General features: G+C 47.0%; 1 protein-coding gene across 2 annotated transcripts in view; it reads left to right on the forward strand.

Moving 5' to 3' along the window:
• PAPPA (pappalysin 1) overlaps positions 1-18,184 on the forward strand; it is a 167,177-nt gene that overhangs the window by 92,160 nt on the left and 56,833 nt on the right. For both annotated transcript variants that reach the window (XM_048965610.1, XM_048965609.1), the window contains exon 10: positions 6,972-7,168. In XM_048965610.1, coding sequence (XP_048821567.1) covers positions 6,972-7,168 — 197 coding nt within the window. The remainder of the gene's footprint in view (positions 1-6,971; positions 7,169-18,184) is intronic.

Here is an 18,184-nt window from a genome sequence, read left to right on the forward strand (position 1 = left end):
TTAAAACACATTGATGGATGACCATCCATATTCATTGTGGGCATGCTTTGAGAGCATCCCATTCCCTCCCCTCCTGTCCCCTGCACGGGAGCACGGCTGTGATGCAGCAGCTAATGGGGATTTCTCCCACACACAGCACTCAGGGCCTGGCGTTACCCCACCGAGGGCTCACAGCAGGGCACAGCATGGGAGAAGCAGAGTTGTCTAGCAGGAGAAGGTCAGCATCTCATGGTGCATCAATAGGAGTAAGGCAGTGAGGAAGCAGCTTGCCGTGGATGGAGAAGCTGAGGATCTATAGCAGAATTTCATAGCAGATAGCAATTAATTTACTGACTGGCGCTGTACAGATAGTATTTGTGTGAATCCTTCAGCTTAAGGCAAATACTTTGAAGCTGACTGTTTCCTGTGGCTCATGGGAGTGTGGCTACATGTTCCAAAATGTCTAAGCACTCATTTGGCAAGTTAGTAATAACAACATCGTCATGAAGTCTCTGAAAGTGATTTTCAGACTGTCATCATTAATAGTGCTGTCTTAGCAGGGCCAGCCGAACCACAGCACACAGGCATCTCAGGCAGCAAAGCACAAAGGACAGTTGCTTTCTTGTGGAGGAGCGTGTGGGCTGGGGTGGCATTTGCCTGCATTTTTCTCTTGGCCAGTGACTCCAGCCCAGCTCAATCCAGCTTTGGAGTCCAGGACACAGCTGCAGCGAGAGCCCAGCAGTGGATTTCTCCTCTGCTTGCTGTGTCCCTCGTGCATTGCACTCCTGGTGGATCAAAGAGGCTTCCGCAGCCGGTCATGCTTCCCTCCCTGGAGCACCCTCCGTGACTCAACAGCAGCTTGCTGTGCTCTGAGGGTGATGCCGGGCACAAGACCTCCCTTTGCAATAACATCCAACCACACGCACAAACAAGCTGTTTGTTTTCCTTAGTGAGTGGCAGCAACAGTTTTCCTCCTGGGCTCCTTCCCAGGCTCTCAGCAAGCGGCCAGGTGTCAATGGGAGCAGTTGCTGCCTCGTGTGACAGAAATCTCAAGATTTGCAGTTGAACGGGCTCCAAGTGCAGCTAATAACTCTGTGTAAGGAAATAACTCTGTGTAAGGAAATACAGCACTGCTTTTGCAATTTATCCAAACACCAAGAGAGGGAAACAAGGTTGGGTGGAAGAGGATTGCAACTGGGCTAGCTTCAAGATTCAGAACAATCATGGGGCTATTGTGTGTTGCATCAGAAAAATGCTGTGAGTTCCATCTGTCCTTTCTTCTTAAGGTATTGTTGTGCTCCCCTAGCATGGAGGGAAGGCCACAGTGGCTCCTGTTGGCTACACACAGAACATGTAGGGTCTTTCCACCACTGCCAGCAGCACAAAATATTCCTCTGCTTAAGTGACAGAACTCTGCGTTCTTGGAGGTGAATATCAAGTTTCTGAGCTGGGCAATGCGAGGAAGCCAGAACTGTATCTGCAGCGTGTAGATCAATTGCATCAGTGCTGCACTCTGACTGCTCTCCCATCCCAATGTGATCAATCAAAGACCCAACCCAGGAACGCACTGCCACAAAGCTCACGTCGTGCATACAGCTGCCTCCTGCAAGGCCCCTGGATGCCCTGCAGTAGATTGCAACACCCGCCTTTACTTCATTTCCAAAGTGTCTGCTTTATTTCATTGAAGGAAAATGTCGCCGTGTATTGATAGGCGACTTGATTTGGAAAGGTCTGCCCGAGCTCTGTGCAATGGTGTTGTGTCTTTTCCGATCAGAATATCCAGGAAGGAAAATAACTCTCGAATATTTTGCTGCAGCAGGAAATATCTCTGCCTCTGGCTTCTGCAGTGCTAAAGAAGAGATTAGCAGATATCCTGGAAGCAGCCACATTGCTCACCCTGCTCCCGCTGCAGCCAAAGGTGAAGCTCTCAGAAATAAACGGGCAGGTTCTGTGCTCCCTCAGCCTCCAGCCATGTAGATCTGCAGTGGAACTGTTCCTGCTGTTGTGCTGGAAACCTCTGGATACATTTCTCCTCATCTTTGGACACCAGGAGCAATGCTGGAGGTGCATTAAGTGACACGGGTCAGATCCCAGTCCTGCAGGAGCTGTTGAATTGCAGTGAGGTCAGAGTGGACCTTCCAGGGGTTAACACGTGCAGCTTGCTCCACTCCAACAATTTGTAACTTTGAGACAATGCTTCTGCATTTTTGTGTCCCCCATTTTTTCCCTTCTTTTTTTCCTCTTTTTTTTTAACTCGGACAAATAGTTATGTGGCATGAGGCTTGTTATAGTTGGAAGGATCCCCAAGTAAACAGCTGAGCTTAAAAATACTTCTTTTTTTTTTTATTATTATTCTGTCTGGCCTTAAAAAAAATAATAGTAGTTATGACACAAAAGAAGACTTAAGCTGAAGGCAGTCAGTGCATCCTGGCTGAAAACAGGAAGCCGCCCCAAGTGTCTGTCCCCAGCATGTTGGCCATGCAGCTTGGACATTAAAAGCCTCGTCAGAGGATGTGCCCTCTGCTATGAAGTGGATCTCTTTATGTCTCTTTTTTTTAATGAGGTGGAAGGCTGCCTATCACAGATAAGTGTATATCCTGCATGTCTGCTTCCTGATGCGTGCCAGACTTGGTTCGTGTCGCTGGAGTCTTTCTGCCCTCGCTTTGAACAGGTGGTGGTGGTGGGGAGGAGGCACTGCCCTGTGCCCTACCTGGTGCATCCTTTTGTCTCTGAACCCAGGGGATGGGGCTGTATAAAACACTGCGTGTTGCACTAAGCTTGAGCACCTTCAGAAGCATGGATAAATGGAGCTCTCATCATTTTGTGGTGCTACACACAGTAGTAGCCCCACGGTTATTCTGGGTCTTGAAGTCCAGTTGCAATAGGCAAGTTCTAGGAAACATACCAGGTTTGCCAATCTGTTTCTCCAACAAACCCCCTTTGTGGATGTCAAAGAAATCTTCACTAAATCAAAGATTTTGTTTTCCCACCATCCCAAAACAAGAGACTTGTGTTGGATGCCCCATCCCTGCAGACACCCAAGGTCACGCTGTTGGGGCTGTGAGCACTGATGGAGCTGTGGCTGTTCCTGTGCATTGCACGGTATGGGACCAGGTGGCCTTTAAGGGTCCCTTTCAACTCAAACCATTCTGTGATTCTGTGACTTAGATTTGGCTCTGACATTTTGGTGCCCTCAGTGAGGGCTTTGTCAGATAAAAGCAGCTCTGACTGCCTGAATGAGCACATGCTCCCTGAGTTCAGCTCAGTATCCTTGAGCATCTGCTGTCATCCCCCAGAGCTGCTGTCTCCTGCTGCCAGGTGCTATGCCTGCAGATATTTTGCTGTTCTAGGTTTAAGCTGGATTTGCAGGCAACTGCTTTTTAATTTTTTGAAGTCATTTTTCCTTGAGGAAAATCAGATTTACTTCATGTTCTCTTCCCCCGTATATTATTTGAATCAGATTCCACTCTAAAGTGAGTGGTGTTGATGAATGCAGTCCATGGCACAGGTCCTGTTCAGCCAACACATCCCCGTGACCTTCATCAGGGCTTTGCAGCCTACAGACCTCTGTGGAGACAAAAATTAGATTATATTATCAAGGCCCTGGATGAATTTCATGGAACAGCAGCCAAGAACAGATCAGAAAAGGCATTCTGCACCTCTATGGAAACAAAGATGTTTGCTATTGCCTACTAGAAATACACATCCTGACACTGCCTTCCTGGGCTGTGAGCCTGAAGGGCTGTGGAGATTTAACCGAGCAATGTTCAGGCACTGTGGAAAGGGAAGAAGCCTTGGTTGGTTTTTATTTTGGGAGGGCAATCATGGGAAGAAACAATGTGGTCATTTTCCAGTTTGCTTCTGAAAAGAGAAAGCCCAACCTCAAAGCTGCTGAGCGTCGCAGAGCATGCTGAGGGTCAGCAGTCTGAGCCACGAGGAGCTGAGTGCTGTAGGTCAGTGGGACCTCATCCCCTCCTCAGTGGCTGGGAAGGGTTTTGCAGAAGTTCCTGTTTTTGCCACCACTTCCAAGTAGGAAACCAGGAGGAAGGAAACGTGCCCTCTCATCTCACCAGCGCTCCCTTCAAAGCATGGCTTCAGGATGACGTGTCAGCACGGGGACTTGCAAATCTTCCCTAGAAGAAAAATAAGAAGCTGCTTTCCCTCATCATTTTCACATCACGTCAATGTGAGTGGGCACTGCAGGCAAGGGACCTGCGCTGCAGAGGGGCTGGTGACAGTGTGGCTCAGTGAGACTTTGTTAATCATTCAGGCAGGCTCCACTGAATTCAGACATCGCAGTCTCTCCATTCGGTTCCTCCCTCGGGTGTTGCAGGCTCCGAGCAGACAGATTTATTGGGGTCTTAAGCATAATCAGGAACAAATTAGCCTCTGTTAGGATCACACACTGGCCTGGATCACAGCTATTCAAGGGCTGCCTTCCCATCCATGTGAGCATGAATTAAGTCATCTGATTGGAGTAGGTCTTGAGTATTCTTTTATCCCAAACACATGATCTTATCAGAAGCCCATTACGTTTATCATCGCATTAGGAGGGAACATTTGGAGCCAGTGCAGGACTGTGTTGGCTATATAAATGTTGTGCTTACTTCAGTGCCTCTCGTGAAAAGAAGTCCAAGCTTCGGGGAGGCAGGGGAAGTAGGCTGTGAGATTCTGGCTGTGTTTGCATCACTGGGGCTGTGTAAAAGGTGTGTGCATGTGTCAGTGTCAATGTGGACATGCAGCAGGATGTATTTGGGTTCCAGTGTGTCACTGCAAGTGTACATCTGACTACTCATAGGCTGTATTTTTAATACAGTAGGGCCGTCCTTTTTTTTTTTTTTTTCCTTTTTAAAGAAGTAAGCCTCTTTTCATTCAATGACAAACTCCAAAAAATAGGTATTTTCGTGTATTTGGATTTGTTTTTGAGGCTTTTTGCTTGCTGACCACAGCCTTTCCAGAGCTGAGCCTTTCTCAGAGGTGTCTGCTGAGGCTCTCGCTCAAACTGGGACACAGTGCTCTGCAGCATGTGAGCTGCTTTGCTTTGTCCCACTGTTCTGGGGCATGGCAGAGATCTGTCCTATGCCTTGATACGTCTCTACAGGGCAAGAGGGAAGCAAGTCTCCATTATGTGGAGCTCTACCCCTTCCTCGGGATCGCCAGGCACATGCTGAGTCTCTCCCCCACCTCACTAGTGTGGTATTAATGAACCCCATGGCAGAATAAGGTGTGACACAGCTGGGGCTCTCAGGGCCCACAAGCAGTTCAGCATCACATTCCCAGCTGGGTTGGTAGCAGATGATGGGGAGTGGGGCCCTGCTGGCACTGGGGCCCTTGGGCAACATGAGAGGAAGGGCCGCAGGCCATTGCAGTGCTTCTGGGTTGCATTAGGGCCCATCTGCACATAAACCCCAGCCCCCTCCCACTGTGGTGTAATGTCTCACCCCAGGGAGACACTGTCATCTTCTTTCTGCAAAGCGCTCACAGCACTGCTCCTCCAAACCCTTCAAGGTGTGCGCTACATGCTCAGTGGCTCCTGGCCATGTGAAGATTTTAAGATGTGACTTGTTAAGAAGTTTGGCCACCCCTTGAATGTAACCTCAGACACAGAGCTGTGCTCACACTGCTGAACAGCTTCCAGGCTCACTTTCGCCAGCTCTGAGTGCTGGCCCAGCAAGTACACACTTCCCCACGCTTACCTTGTATGCAAGTTGGCTGCAGAGGTTGTGATGAAATGAAACCACGGTGACATTGTTCCCTGACAGGCTTCTCCATTCTTTCAAACTCGTACTCTCTCAAGGACCTGCAGTTTTGCACAGAGGATTGGGAAGAAGGGGGTGGAAAAGGAGAGAAAGTCATTAAATAATTGAATCGCAATAAAATGATTTTTTTTTTTTTTTTCCTGGCTCATGATGGTATTTCACTGAGTAAACTATGATGAAAAATAAACAGGGGATTTCGTAGTTTGGAAGTAGCTCAAAATTGAGCAGCCGTTGGATTTTCTGACACCTAGCTTGAGATAGTCCAACACTACCAACAGGGCTGTCCTTGGGGATCGTTTCCATCAGTCCAGCTTGCAGCTCTGGCTAATTTCCTACCATTTTTTCAGCAGGCTTATTTGCCAGACAAAAATACAACAGGCTGTCAGAACTGGATACCTCTGGGGGCTGGCAATGATAATACAATACAAAATAGGATACCAACAGGTCAAAGGTTTCCATTTCACAGAGTACTCTAATGACTGAAAGTCATTATTGCTATGCAGTCTGTTTGAAAAGAGTAGATGGATCTTGATTCAGTTTTTAATGGGCCGGTGTTAGAGAAACAACCTCAAAAATTTGGCATCTTTGTTGGTAGTCTCATTAGAGAAGCCACAGAATAAATGGACAAGGATAATAAAGTCTCCTGCTGCTTTTGATCCTTTCAGGTCAGATCTGAGTTACGTTGGTTGAAGCCGTGTGTGTATGTGGCAAGCTCACCCTCACACGATGCATACTCTGTCTGCTCTTTGGACAAACTGATCTGCGTGGCCCTTGGTTGCTGTGGCTGTGATCTTGGCTGTTTTCACCATCTCTAAATTCACAGACGCTGTTGTTGTTTTGCGGATATCTTTTAAGAACAAAAAGGGAAACGTTGTAGACCAGACCTCTGCTGGCTTTTTTCCATCCAAGTCAGGGATGGAAATGGATGCCAATACCCACGTTCTGTTCTTGTGTGTTTTTAATCTCTACTTTCTTCCTTCCCCATCCTTTTAAATAGCGATAGACAAAAATAAGCAGAAAATCTCTTACTGTAAGGAATATTTTGAGGGTTTTGCCCAATAACAAAATGAGCTGTTCCTGATGAGCTTCCTTAAAATCACTTTTTATTGGCCAACGCTTTTACTTCCCAGTGCTCTGGACCAGCAGATGCACCACTGGTGTTATCAATCCTAGCAACTAAGCCACAGACATGTAGCCGTTTTGTGACTTTTCCTCTTTGGTTTCTTCTGGCAGATGAACCCAGCAGGTGTTATTTCCACGATGGTGATGGAGTATGCGAGGAATTTGAGCAAATGACCAGCATCAAAGACTGTGGCGTTTACACTCCCAAAGGCTTCCTCGATCAGTGGGCTTCCAACGTCTCCGTCTCCCATCACAGCGACCAGCAGTGCCCAGGCTGGGTGGTCATCGGTCAGCCAGCAGCAACCCAGGTAAGGGAAGCAGACTCTGTTACCTCCCCTTGAAAGTGGAGTCCATCGAGGACATGGATGAATGTAACAAGACGGTCGACATTCATGTGTGCCCGCTAGCTCACCAAGGAAGTTGACAGCCATTGCCCTCTTTCTGAGTAGCGATGGAGCTGAAATTCTGTTCCAGTCATCCATCTGGAAACTGGCTGAAGTTGTGCTCTGCTCACAGTAAGCTGTGTAGCAGTCACCTCTAGCAAACTACCACCACCCAAAAGACTAGGCAGGCTCTCAGCTGCCAGCACAGGGTTCTATCTTGTGGCAATGAGTTCTGAAGGCTAATGTAGAATAATACAAAAGAGTGTTCTTTCTTTTTTAATAGTTTTGTGTTTTCTGCCTCCCGGTTTCATAAAAGCACCCTATTGTTCTATTCTGAGAAAGGTCCCTTCCATTCCCAAAGCCATTCATTAGCTTTAACCCCTTTCTTACATGTCTCCTTTGTAACATAAATAGCCCCAGTTACCATAACTTTACCTTTTGTCTCCCTGAGAGAATTAGATCCAAATGAGTTCAAAAAGATGTTAGATAAATGCCTAGAAAACAGAGCTGTACACGATGCAGATGCAACAGCCCAGATGCAACCCTCTGATTTAAGAAAGCCGGCATTGCTTGTTTTTTTTTTGTTTGGCTTTTTTTTTTTTTTTTTTTTTTTTTTTTGAGACTACAGCAAGAAAAGGATCATCATATACAAGAGCTACTTTGTATATTCTCCCTTCAGCATCCACCATTGCCCCCTGCTAGGCAGAACAGTGAATCAGATGGACTTTGGATTTGATGCAGCCAAGTTGTTCTTGCAGTCTGGTTATCTGGGAAGTGTCCTGGGTGGGCAGTGCAGAGAGGAATGCAATGTCACAGATACGACAAGCGGATTTCTCTGTGAATAGTAAACACAAAGCATTTCCCCTTGGCTTGCAAGAGAAAAAATCTTTATCCAAGAGATGTGGCCTTGTTCACATTGCTCAAGTCTGTAACAAATTAATGACCAGGTCAGTTCTGAAAGTCTGAAGCATGGTTAGCTGGCATGGTACCAAGACAGAATCTTGAGCCCAGTATTGCCTTTTTATCACGGTCTCATTTATTATTTCACACTGGAAAAGGAACTTTCTTCTGGACTCCTACCAATGCCTTTGTCACTTTGTTCTGATTGGAGCTCTGTGGGCTGTAGTACCACAGTCTGCTGTCTCCAGTTCAGGTGCTGCTGAATGTGCGTGTCCCTGAGCCCTCTGTCCCCATCCCACTGTGATTTTCTGCCCTCATTTTCTCCTCGTGCTCTGGTAGGAATGCAGCCACTGTGCAGTAGGCAGCATATGGTCGCGCGGTGGAGAAAACACCACTGTGAACACACACAGCAGAAAGCCCTGCTGTGTCCCTACAGCTCAAGCATGTTTGTTGTACCCAGAAGAGATGAAGTTGTCACAGCCTTGTTAAGAAAAAAACAAGGAAACCAAGCTGTTGTATTTATAGGCAGAGCACTAGCATATCACACACTGGCGGAGTGAATGGGAACATGCCTCCTGTTATTGGCTGGGCCCTGGGGAGATAACAGTGTGCTATTTACTTCCAGCAAAAGGAATTTTTGCTTTAGCTCAGCTGGTTGTATTACACCAGGGCGGGCACATGGGGTTCATTGACCTTTTTAATCATACATGTTGGGAAAGCCTTTGTTTTCGCCAGGAACAGGGCAGACTTGCAGCTTGTGGAGGAGCACCTGACTTGTCGCTCTGGGGAGCTGAGGTGGGGCAGCAGGTCATCACTGTTACCTAGCGGAGTGCTTGAGATGAAAATTAACCCAGCATCTCCTCTAATCACCGCTTGTAATGATCACTGGTGTGTAAACATGTTTGGCTTCATTATCTGCGCAAGCACTGAGCCTTAGGGGGTTTTGTATTGATGAAAGGAGCACCTTTCTTTACCCAGATATCTGTCAGAGTAGGTTGTGTGCTTGCTGGTGTTGTGCAAACTTTTCATGTTGTTGCTGGGTACTTTCCTGATTAATCAGAGTGGCATTTGTGTTGGCTCCTCATCAGGAATGCCGTGAAAGATATGTTTGAGTGCAGTGCGCAGTAATGTACAGAATACATAAGCTGCTTGTTTGTTAGCCATCTCTGTTTCTCATAATTCCCTGACACTCTCAAAGCACTTGAAAGCATTTTAAGGATGTATTTCCCAATTTAAAACGTTTTCTCATCCTTAGCTATCTCGAGACCCATTACTCTGCATGGCTGTATTTCTGCATTAGTTTTGCTCATCCTGTTTCCGAGCTCCACGTTTCTCACTGTGGTGCATCTCAGCCATATCTACTTATTTACTCTTATTTACTCTTGGAGGATGGTTTATGAGCAAAAGCTGGAGTGGACTTTCTTGATGTCATAGGGTTCCTTCTGCAGGTTGAACACCCTGGCCCTGTTTGCACAGTTCCTTAAGACATCGCCTGTTTCTTGTTCTTTAGGAGCAGGACGTATGCCCTTGCTTGTTGTTTTGAGGTGGATCTTCATTACATGCTCATCTGAGGCTGCAGAATGGCATCATACTAAAGGAGGAGAAAAACGTTTTCAGTAGAAGATTTGTTTTGAACAACAAAATGCTTACAAATGACACGCTCTTGGCAAACAGATACACATTTGAAAAATGAAAAGGTCAGAGAGCCCCCCTTCAGACAATCACTCTTTCTGCACAGGCAAGGCTGATAGACGGCCACTTCTACTTTCCTGGCAGCCACTCTTCAGTGCAGATTAAGAAATATTCACAGTACTGACAGCATCATATTTAAAGCCAGAGAGGACTAGTCAGCAACATCACGCCAGCACAGAAATGCGAGCGCCAGCACAGGGTATTTTTACAGCTTGATTTCTAATCTGACATCCTCTGCAGATCCTCAGTACCTGTTATCAGCTGCAGGAGGAATTCAGCAATAAGGGCTGTGCACGCTCCCGGGCCGTTCTTTTCCCTGCTGCTCTTGCAGTGAGTTTGTAAACAGCCTCTCCTTGCCATCCGCCGTGTGTGAAATATTATCGGTGTTGATGGACTGGTTGTGTGGGGTTTTCTGCAGCTCTGTTTATTTCTCAGGGCTTTTCTTGTGCTAAAGATTATTGATGCTAGCATTAAGTCATCAGCTGGTGTACGCTGGCAAGGACTACAGAAAGGCAGTAGCTCTGGGCAGATTTATACTAGCTGAAGGACAGATCCAGTCGGCATAAATAGGCAGACAAAGGGCACTCCGACTGATCTGTTTTGTGAATAGCTGCCACTACTGGAAGTCCCCCGGGACTTGTTTGTCCAACCAGTTCCTATCCAGCCAGGGTCAGGCTTCTCACCACCAGCAGGAGGGGGAGGATGTGGCCTTCTTACACCATGTAAAGCACTCCTGAGCCTGGCAAAGCGTGGGCTCAGAAAGCCAGCCATTGGTCTCCATGCTCGATCCCAGCTTTACCATTACCAGTGAAGATTCATCAGTGAGGGCTGCTAATTAGGAACATGTGGTGTGTGGGCACTGTAACAGGATGGCTGTCCTGTTCTTGCTGTGGCGTTGGTGGACTCAGTTTCCATGATCCCACTGCACACTGGTTGGAGCGACCTGGGAAGAGATGCCATTGCTGTTTTGCTCTTGCTGGTGACCTCTCCTGCCTCTGGAGAATAGCTTATCTATAGTTTTCTCTATGGCATTTATAGCAGAGGAGCATAGGAGGGCACTGATGGATCTTTAGGTGGCTTATTGATGACCTTTCTGTACCTGTTACAGCAGCATGTGATCAAGACTTGAAAGCTGGTGTTTACATTGGTGATTCTGAGCAGCAGTCCCCCAGCAGCTTTGTCTTTCATTGTATTTCCTCCCAGTTGCACAGAAGCTGTTCAAGTCACTATATATATATATACTATATATATAGTTATATATATGTATATTTCTTCCTATATCACTGTCAGTACTGGCTTTTCCCCTGTGCAGGAAGAACTGCACATCTTAGGCACAGTTAATGAAAAGGGGGCTCTTTCCTGAGGCTGCTGGATGCACACATCCTGGGATTCATTTTTCTTCCCACACTAACACACCCTGCTCTCCCCCTGCGTACCCCACAGGGGCTGCTATGGAGTAAGAAGCTGTGGAAGAGGATTCTTATTACATCTTTCCCACAAATAGAGGCCCCCTCCTGCCCCTATTGCAGTTCCCACAATTGCACTCATCTAGACTCACTTCAACAAACATAGTCTTCAGCTGTCCAGAGAAAGATGTCAGCAATTGCATATACCTGAACTTTCCAACAAAAGGAGAAGGCGAGAGCACAAAAATATTTTGAATACTGGAAGAAGTAGCATGGCAGAGCAAAAGCTTCAAGGCTGGTAAGAAAATACTGTGACAAAATTGAAGGGAAAAATGATGGAGTTCTCTGCCACACAGTTTTACTTTGACTAATAAATATAACTCTGAAGATAATTCCCCAAAGATCCGGCAAAGCCAGCAAATAGGGCAATCTTGAACAGGAGTGGGGAGAAAGGAAACCTGCAACTTTTAATGGAGAAGCCATTCCTTTCCTTTGGGGTGATCTTGCTGAGAAGAGGGAGGGTGTCTGTCTGTCGGCTCTGCAAGTGGCCCTTTTTGAACTTCCCCATTCACAGCCAAGTCCTGTTGCTCTTCAACGGTAAAGGGTTTTATTTGGTTGGTGGAAGAGAAAAAGATCCCCATTTTTAATAAGATGATTTGCTTCGCAAATGTCTTTGTTATTTATAGCTGAGCCAGGCTTTGAACTGCTGATCTCTGGAGGTTGAGTACAAAATCCTGCTAAGAAAAACCATTAATGGAGGAACCATGAGTGATCAGAGACCAGTTCTGGAAAAAGATGAACTGGACACTGCACAGGCTGCCGCAAGAGGAATGTAGCTTTGCTGTACTCGTCTGAGCACATTTCCAGTGCTGGCTCATGCACCACAGTTCAGAGAATTTCCAAGTCAAAAATTAGTTCAAGGGAGCCCAAAACTGAGTCCTTCTTTCAGCCGTCCCGCAAATACTGCAGAGCCTCCTGCACCAGGAGCTGGGGAAGGGCATCCCTAAGCTCAAAGCTCGGATGAGTTCAGGCAGGGGAACTCTGGGGAACGCACCTGCCTTAAGCTATGGTATATTTCATGTCTTTTCAGTGAATACGGATTAATTAAGCCTTTTCACAGCCACATTCTCTGGTTTCCAGTCCATTTAATAGACTTGAAAATCAGAAAGGTGAAGCAACTGTTTGAGTATTGAACCTCGCTTTCCCTAAGAGACATTGCAGGCACTGGGCATTGTTAGGCCCAGGTGTCCCCAGGACCAGGAAGTTCAGGAGATCTTGAAATGGCATTGCTCATATCTTGGATAAAAAGAATACTGCTCAGGGCTGGCTAAGAGCCGTGTCTGTGAGCACAGACCTGAAGGGGGTTCTGGGATCAACACATCCATTGCATTTTAGTTCTTTCAGCCACTTCACATCATCCTGTTTGTGAATTAACCAGATTTTATCCTCTCAGTTTGGCCTTTTGTTCCCATTACAAAATTACTGGAAAACTCTTCCACCAGCTCCTTGCTGTAATAGCTAGAAACCTTGTTTCCCACATATATTACTGGGAAAGCTGCAATCTTTTTTGCCAAACGAGGTGATGTTGTTTGCCTGGGGAGCTCCACTGGTCCTTCTTCGTGTGTTTGCATTGCTGCTTTGCCTCGTTGGAGGATGTGGTCCATGCAGAGGGTTCATGCCAAGGTGAGGGATGCTGCAAAGATGTGTGCTCACATCTGTGCTGTGGCTTCTGCTCAGAGATGAGCTCAGTTTTCTGAAGGAAGAAAAAAAAAAAGAGAAAAATGGGATAGTTTGACAAAAGAGAGATGGCTGAGAAAGAGTGTTACCCTTAAAGGCAATGCAGAGCTGGCTGAAGAGCAGGGGATGCTGCCCATCACCTGGCTGCCTGTTCCTGCTGGGATGGACAGTGGAATCCCTCCCTCTCACCCCTGCATCCCATCTTACAGTGCTCCTGTGCTCGTGGCAGTGGTACCACCAGACCCTATGCCTGATGTCATAGCCTCTGACTGATTTGTGTAAGGGGAGGACAGAGAGAACACAATGAGATGTCAGAGGAGATTCCAAGCAATTTTGCCAAACACTCAAGGGATTTTTTTTTCTTTCCACTCCCCTCCCCCACTAGTTTTTAGAATAATTTTTCAAGAGCACATATGCAAGTCATCTAAGGGGAAAGAACAGTGAGTACCAGGGGCTGGTACACTGTGTTCCCTTTGTGTACAGTACAGAAAATAGATAAAAGAAACAAAGGATGATGCAGAGAGCAAAGCAGTGATCAGTACTCTCAGAGAGGTTTGGTCTGACCTTTTCAGAGACGAAGGTCAAACCAAAAATCCTCAGGTGCCGGAAATTGGTGCTGCCTCTTCCCAGGACCAGGAGACGTGTACCATTAACTAAAGGAGAGCAGAATTCCATCCCATTTGTCGTTGCTAGAGGCGAGGAGAAGAAAGGCAAGAAAGGAATATTGTCCCGGATAATAGTAAAGGATTATGTGCTTCTTTAGGAAGTAACTTACCATTTTATGATATCTGCTGTACACCCAGCCGCCCACCCAGATTACACGCTGTAATTGAAAACAGCTCGGACCCCCCGGCATCAGCGAGCTGGAAAGCCGGACCCTGCAACCACAGCAGTGCTCGTTAGCATGCACTGCTCTGAAAGGAGACCCCCCTCCTCGGCCCTTGCCCCTCAACCTGCCAGTCTCTCTGTCTGCTTCTGCTGCTCACCATCCTTTAGATGCAGAGCATGTCCAGCCATAAGCGTGGGATAGCTCTCCTGCATCCCATCCGGGTTGTTTGTCTTGGGTCCCTCTCCATTCAGAGCAGAATGATTTTGCATAAATGCATTGACACGTCTGCTTTGTTCATGCATGAAGGGTTCTCGGCATTTCTCATCCCACCCCCGCCCTGGCCGTCCTCTCCCTACCCCCCTGGCATGTAGCTTCTCCAGCTTTTGCATGATTTCCCTGTGCAACAGCAAACAAACCTGCCTGAAGGATTGCCAGTCAATCAAGCACAGTTAAAAATACCCAGTCAATTATTTTGGATGGAATTAAAACATGATTGGAAGGAGAGGGTGGAAAAGCGTGCGCAGGAGTGAAACCGTAACATCCTTTACTATGTAATTTGGTTTCATGTTCTGCACAAGAAAACATGTAAAATATGTAAACAGAGCTCTCCAAGATTGTAATGTAGCTACAAAGCCACAGATAGACAGGCAGGCAGGGTGCTATTCTTCAGCAGAACGGAATGCCATCCTCAAAACCACACGATCATTTCTTTAAGCCTGAAAGTAAACTTTCTCATGCCAGTAGCAGGGAATTTATTTTTTCTTTTAAATGGAGGATTGTCTGCACTACTTGTTCGGAGTACTGTAGGCATTTTTGCCCACATTGTCATGAGAGGCCTCATATTTTGCATGCCACTCAATTTTGGGGTGTTCATCTCAAGATGTCTCTAAAAGGCATGATTTTCGGATGACAGTGCTTATGCAGCCCTGTCCTGAAGGCATGCCATGTTAGAAAGTCCCTCAAGTCAGTCCCTCAGTCCTCACCTGACTTTCAAAAATAAAAACCCTGAGCTGGGGACCCCTTGGATAAACTCCAGTGTTGCTTCAAGTTCCTGGAGCACGCTGCCTTCGTTGGAGCCATAATTGCTGAGGAACCCCAATTTAACACTCTTCTTTTATAAAAATTGCCCATGAAGTTCAAGAATCACCATTTCCTCTGAGGTCTTCTCAGTGGTGAATCTGGTAAGCAGACGCAATTCACCCACTTTGTACGTGGCTGTTTCAATGACCAGCACACATGTACCTGCTCCCTGAGAGAAGCCCTCCTTTCAGCAGAACATCAAGCTGCCAGCCATGCTGGTCATTGCTTATTAGCATTTGGGGCAGAGGTTCTTCTTGTCCTGTGCTTTGGTAATTAACATCACAGGTCCCTCTTCTGATACAGAAGCTGAAGCATGACCTGGGGATAACTTAGTCAAGGTTGCACAGGGGATGCAAGGCAAGTTTGATTCTCTGTGACCTCGTGTGTCCCTGTCACTTGCCCACAGCCCCACCGGCCCTCAGCTGGGCCCCTCTTGTCCTGGTGGCGTGTATTAAAAAATAACTGTAATGAAAATCCTATGAGGGCAGCCAGTGCCAAATTCCAAGGTGTGTTTGGATGTTTAGTTGGGAAAGTCGTGGTTTAGTATTTCTGGAGATGCCTTAGCATCTAGCTGCTACTGGATTCCTAATGAGCAAGATGCTTTTGAAGGCTCTATTTAACCCCTTCTCTTCACCTTTCTCCATCCAAATGTATTTGAAAAGCTGCCTTCTAGCAAAGCAGACCTTTTCCTGAGCACTGCACTGTGTTCACACTGTGACCTTCACCTACTAGAAGAGGAAGGCCTCACTATATGGAAGCTTTCCTTTGTCCTAGTGGTTGTTTCTGGTGGGAAAGGCTGAGACCTGGCAGCTGTGAGTTCCTGACAGGTGGTGAAGCTGAGGAAGCTGTGAGCTTCCCATGCAGGTGATGCTTGTCCTTCAGTCACCATGGCAGCTCAGTGAAAGCAGCTGGAGGACAAGTGGTTTCCTGGTTTGATCTGTTGGAGCTCAGGGGTCCTTTGAGCAACCAGGTCTGCACTGGAGTTAGAAGGGAGGTGGTGGGCTTCCCCAGATCCTCAACCCATGGCTCTGCATGGCTGCAGATGTGTGGACTGGAGGAAGCAACGGTCCCTGCTCACCCTGAGAAATGTGACTGTGTGGCAGCAGCTCCACTACCTCAGCATTGCAATGGGAAAAACTCAGGTAAACAATTGGGAACCTTCTGATTTGTATACCACAGACTGTGCCTTCTGGTATTAAGCGAAGCAAGCTGCATACTGGTTTAGTCTCAACTGGAGCTGAGGAGGTGGGTAGGGAACCAAGAGCCCAGCTGGAGCATAGGTGCAGCTCCCTGTGCCGGCACCCTGCAAGCCCTGCTGCAGCCTTCCCATTGCTGCTACACTTGGAGCCTCTTCCCAATGCATCATCTCCTGAGGTGTGACCAATTAAAGCCTGTGACAGGCCGGAGCAGGCCTCCACCCTTGGGATTGGAGGCATGTGGATGTCCTCATATAGGAGAGGCCAGCAACATGGTGTCTGGTTGGGAGCACAGCAAGGGACAGCTGAGCTGAACTGAGAGAGAAAATGAGATGGGGATGGGAGGCTTGGCACCCCCAGTTCTTCTTGCCTGGGGAAGTGCTTTGTTGAGAAGGTTGTGTGTGGTTTGTGCAGTGTGTTTACGTGTCCCTAACCCTAAAGAAAGCTGAAAAACACAACTTTTAACTCTGGAAACAAAAGCACTGGAAACCCCTAGTTTTCTGCACATGAGAAAGTTTTGTTCTTTAAACACACAGATGTTTTCAAATGAAAAATCACTCTTTTGACCTTTCCTGTATGCGATCATGTGGTCGGAGCTGACATTAACCACTGCTTGGCTGCTCTCTGTGGCCACAGGCAAAGCTCAGCAGTGTCCTCGTTGCTCCAGTGGCACCTGTCCCACACCTCGTGGCAGCTGCTGCCTAGCTTTTTATTCCTATTCGTCTGTCTTTGTATCAGAAACGCTTCTAGGCATCTCTGTGTGCCCATACTCTGAATAGGTGAAGCTGAAGTTCTCTGGGATTTGTTGTTGCTTTTGGGGCTTTGTCCAGCCAGCTGCTTGCTTCCTTCATTGGAGTCAGTTTATGGGACCTGCTTCTGGTAGCAAGGAGGGGATACTGCGGAGCAGATTGTAACAAGCTCGGTCCTGCTTTGCCTTGCAGGAGTGCCAAGCTAGCGAAGCTACAATGGATCCAGTGAGTCAAATCCACTAGCACAACAATAAAAAACTACACTGAAGATCCTCCCAATACGTGGCACACATTCTGCATTTAAAAGCTTGATTTCTTGGTGCCAGCTGCTCTCAAATGAAATACTGCCATCAAAAGGAGGAGGAAAAAAAAAAATGAAAGCCTTTTGCTGTACTCCTCAGTGGTGAAAATGTATGGGATGGGATTGTTTTCCTTCACCACAGCCCCCCCATGAGCAGCCTTGGCCCGTAGCTCTGTGCAGCAACTTGCTGCAATGGACTGGGATGGTTCAAGTGAGAGACAGGCAGTTCTGGAACCGAAGATGCGGCCAACAATAATGTTCTGGCTACTGTGTTTGTTTAACCTCACTCTCCAGTGGATGGATATACAGTCTGCTAAAGCACTTATCAGTCTGTAATGCCTTCACACGTTGGTGAGCAACAACGTGGAAGTTCTAGACGGAGCTTTTGCTGCAGGTTGGAAGTGTCAATTAACTTTGATGAGACTGATGTTCACAGAAGTGGAGCATGAGGTCTTGTTTGTTTGCTGTTTCTTCATGCTGTTTGTCCAGCAGGTTGCGTTTGGCTGCTGTTTCTAACAGTGGGCGTATTTAGAAGTCTGAATATAATAGGAGAGTGCAATTCAGGGCTAATTCTAAGAATTAATCCTTCTAGGTGAAACGCTGGCAGCACTGGGAGCAAAGTGCTGTTGTTTGAGAGCAGCACCTGCGCATTGTGTCGCTGTGCTGAAGGAAGAGCAAGCACCTGGTGTGAATAACCAGGAGCACATGGCAGGAAAACGGCTCAGTTACACATTCATGTGCCTCTGATAAGATTGTGCTCTGTGTTGCTGTGCACTGTGAGTTATCACTTGCCTTTGCACGCACTCATTGTGCATTGCTGAATAGAAAACAAGGCAAGAGCAAGTGCTAATTGTCTCCCTGAGCTCCAAGTGGTAGTACATACTTGTGAGCCTGTGCAAAAGATGAGTTGGTTATTAAATCCCCTTCTTTTTCTTGCTGTTTTGCTATAGTTCCTGGCCCTGACTCAGGTGCTGTGTTTGGGGTGATCCTTTGAACCACGCAGAGATCATCTGGTTAGGGTTTTGTTGTAAAGTTATAATTCCATATTGTT

Source organism: Lagopus muta, chromosome 19 (assembly GCF_023343835.1).
Source record: "Lagopus muta isolate bLagMut1 chromosome 19, bLagMut1 primary, whole genome shotgun sequence".
Lineage (NCBI taxonomy): Eukaryota > Metazoa > Chordata > Aves > Galliformes > Phasianidae > Lagopus > Lagopus muta.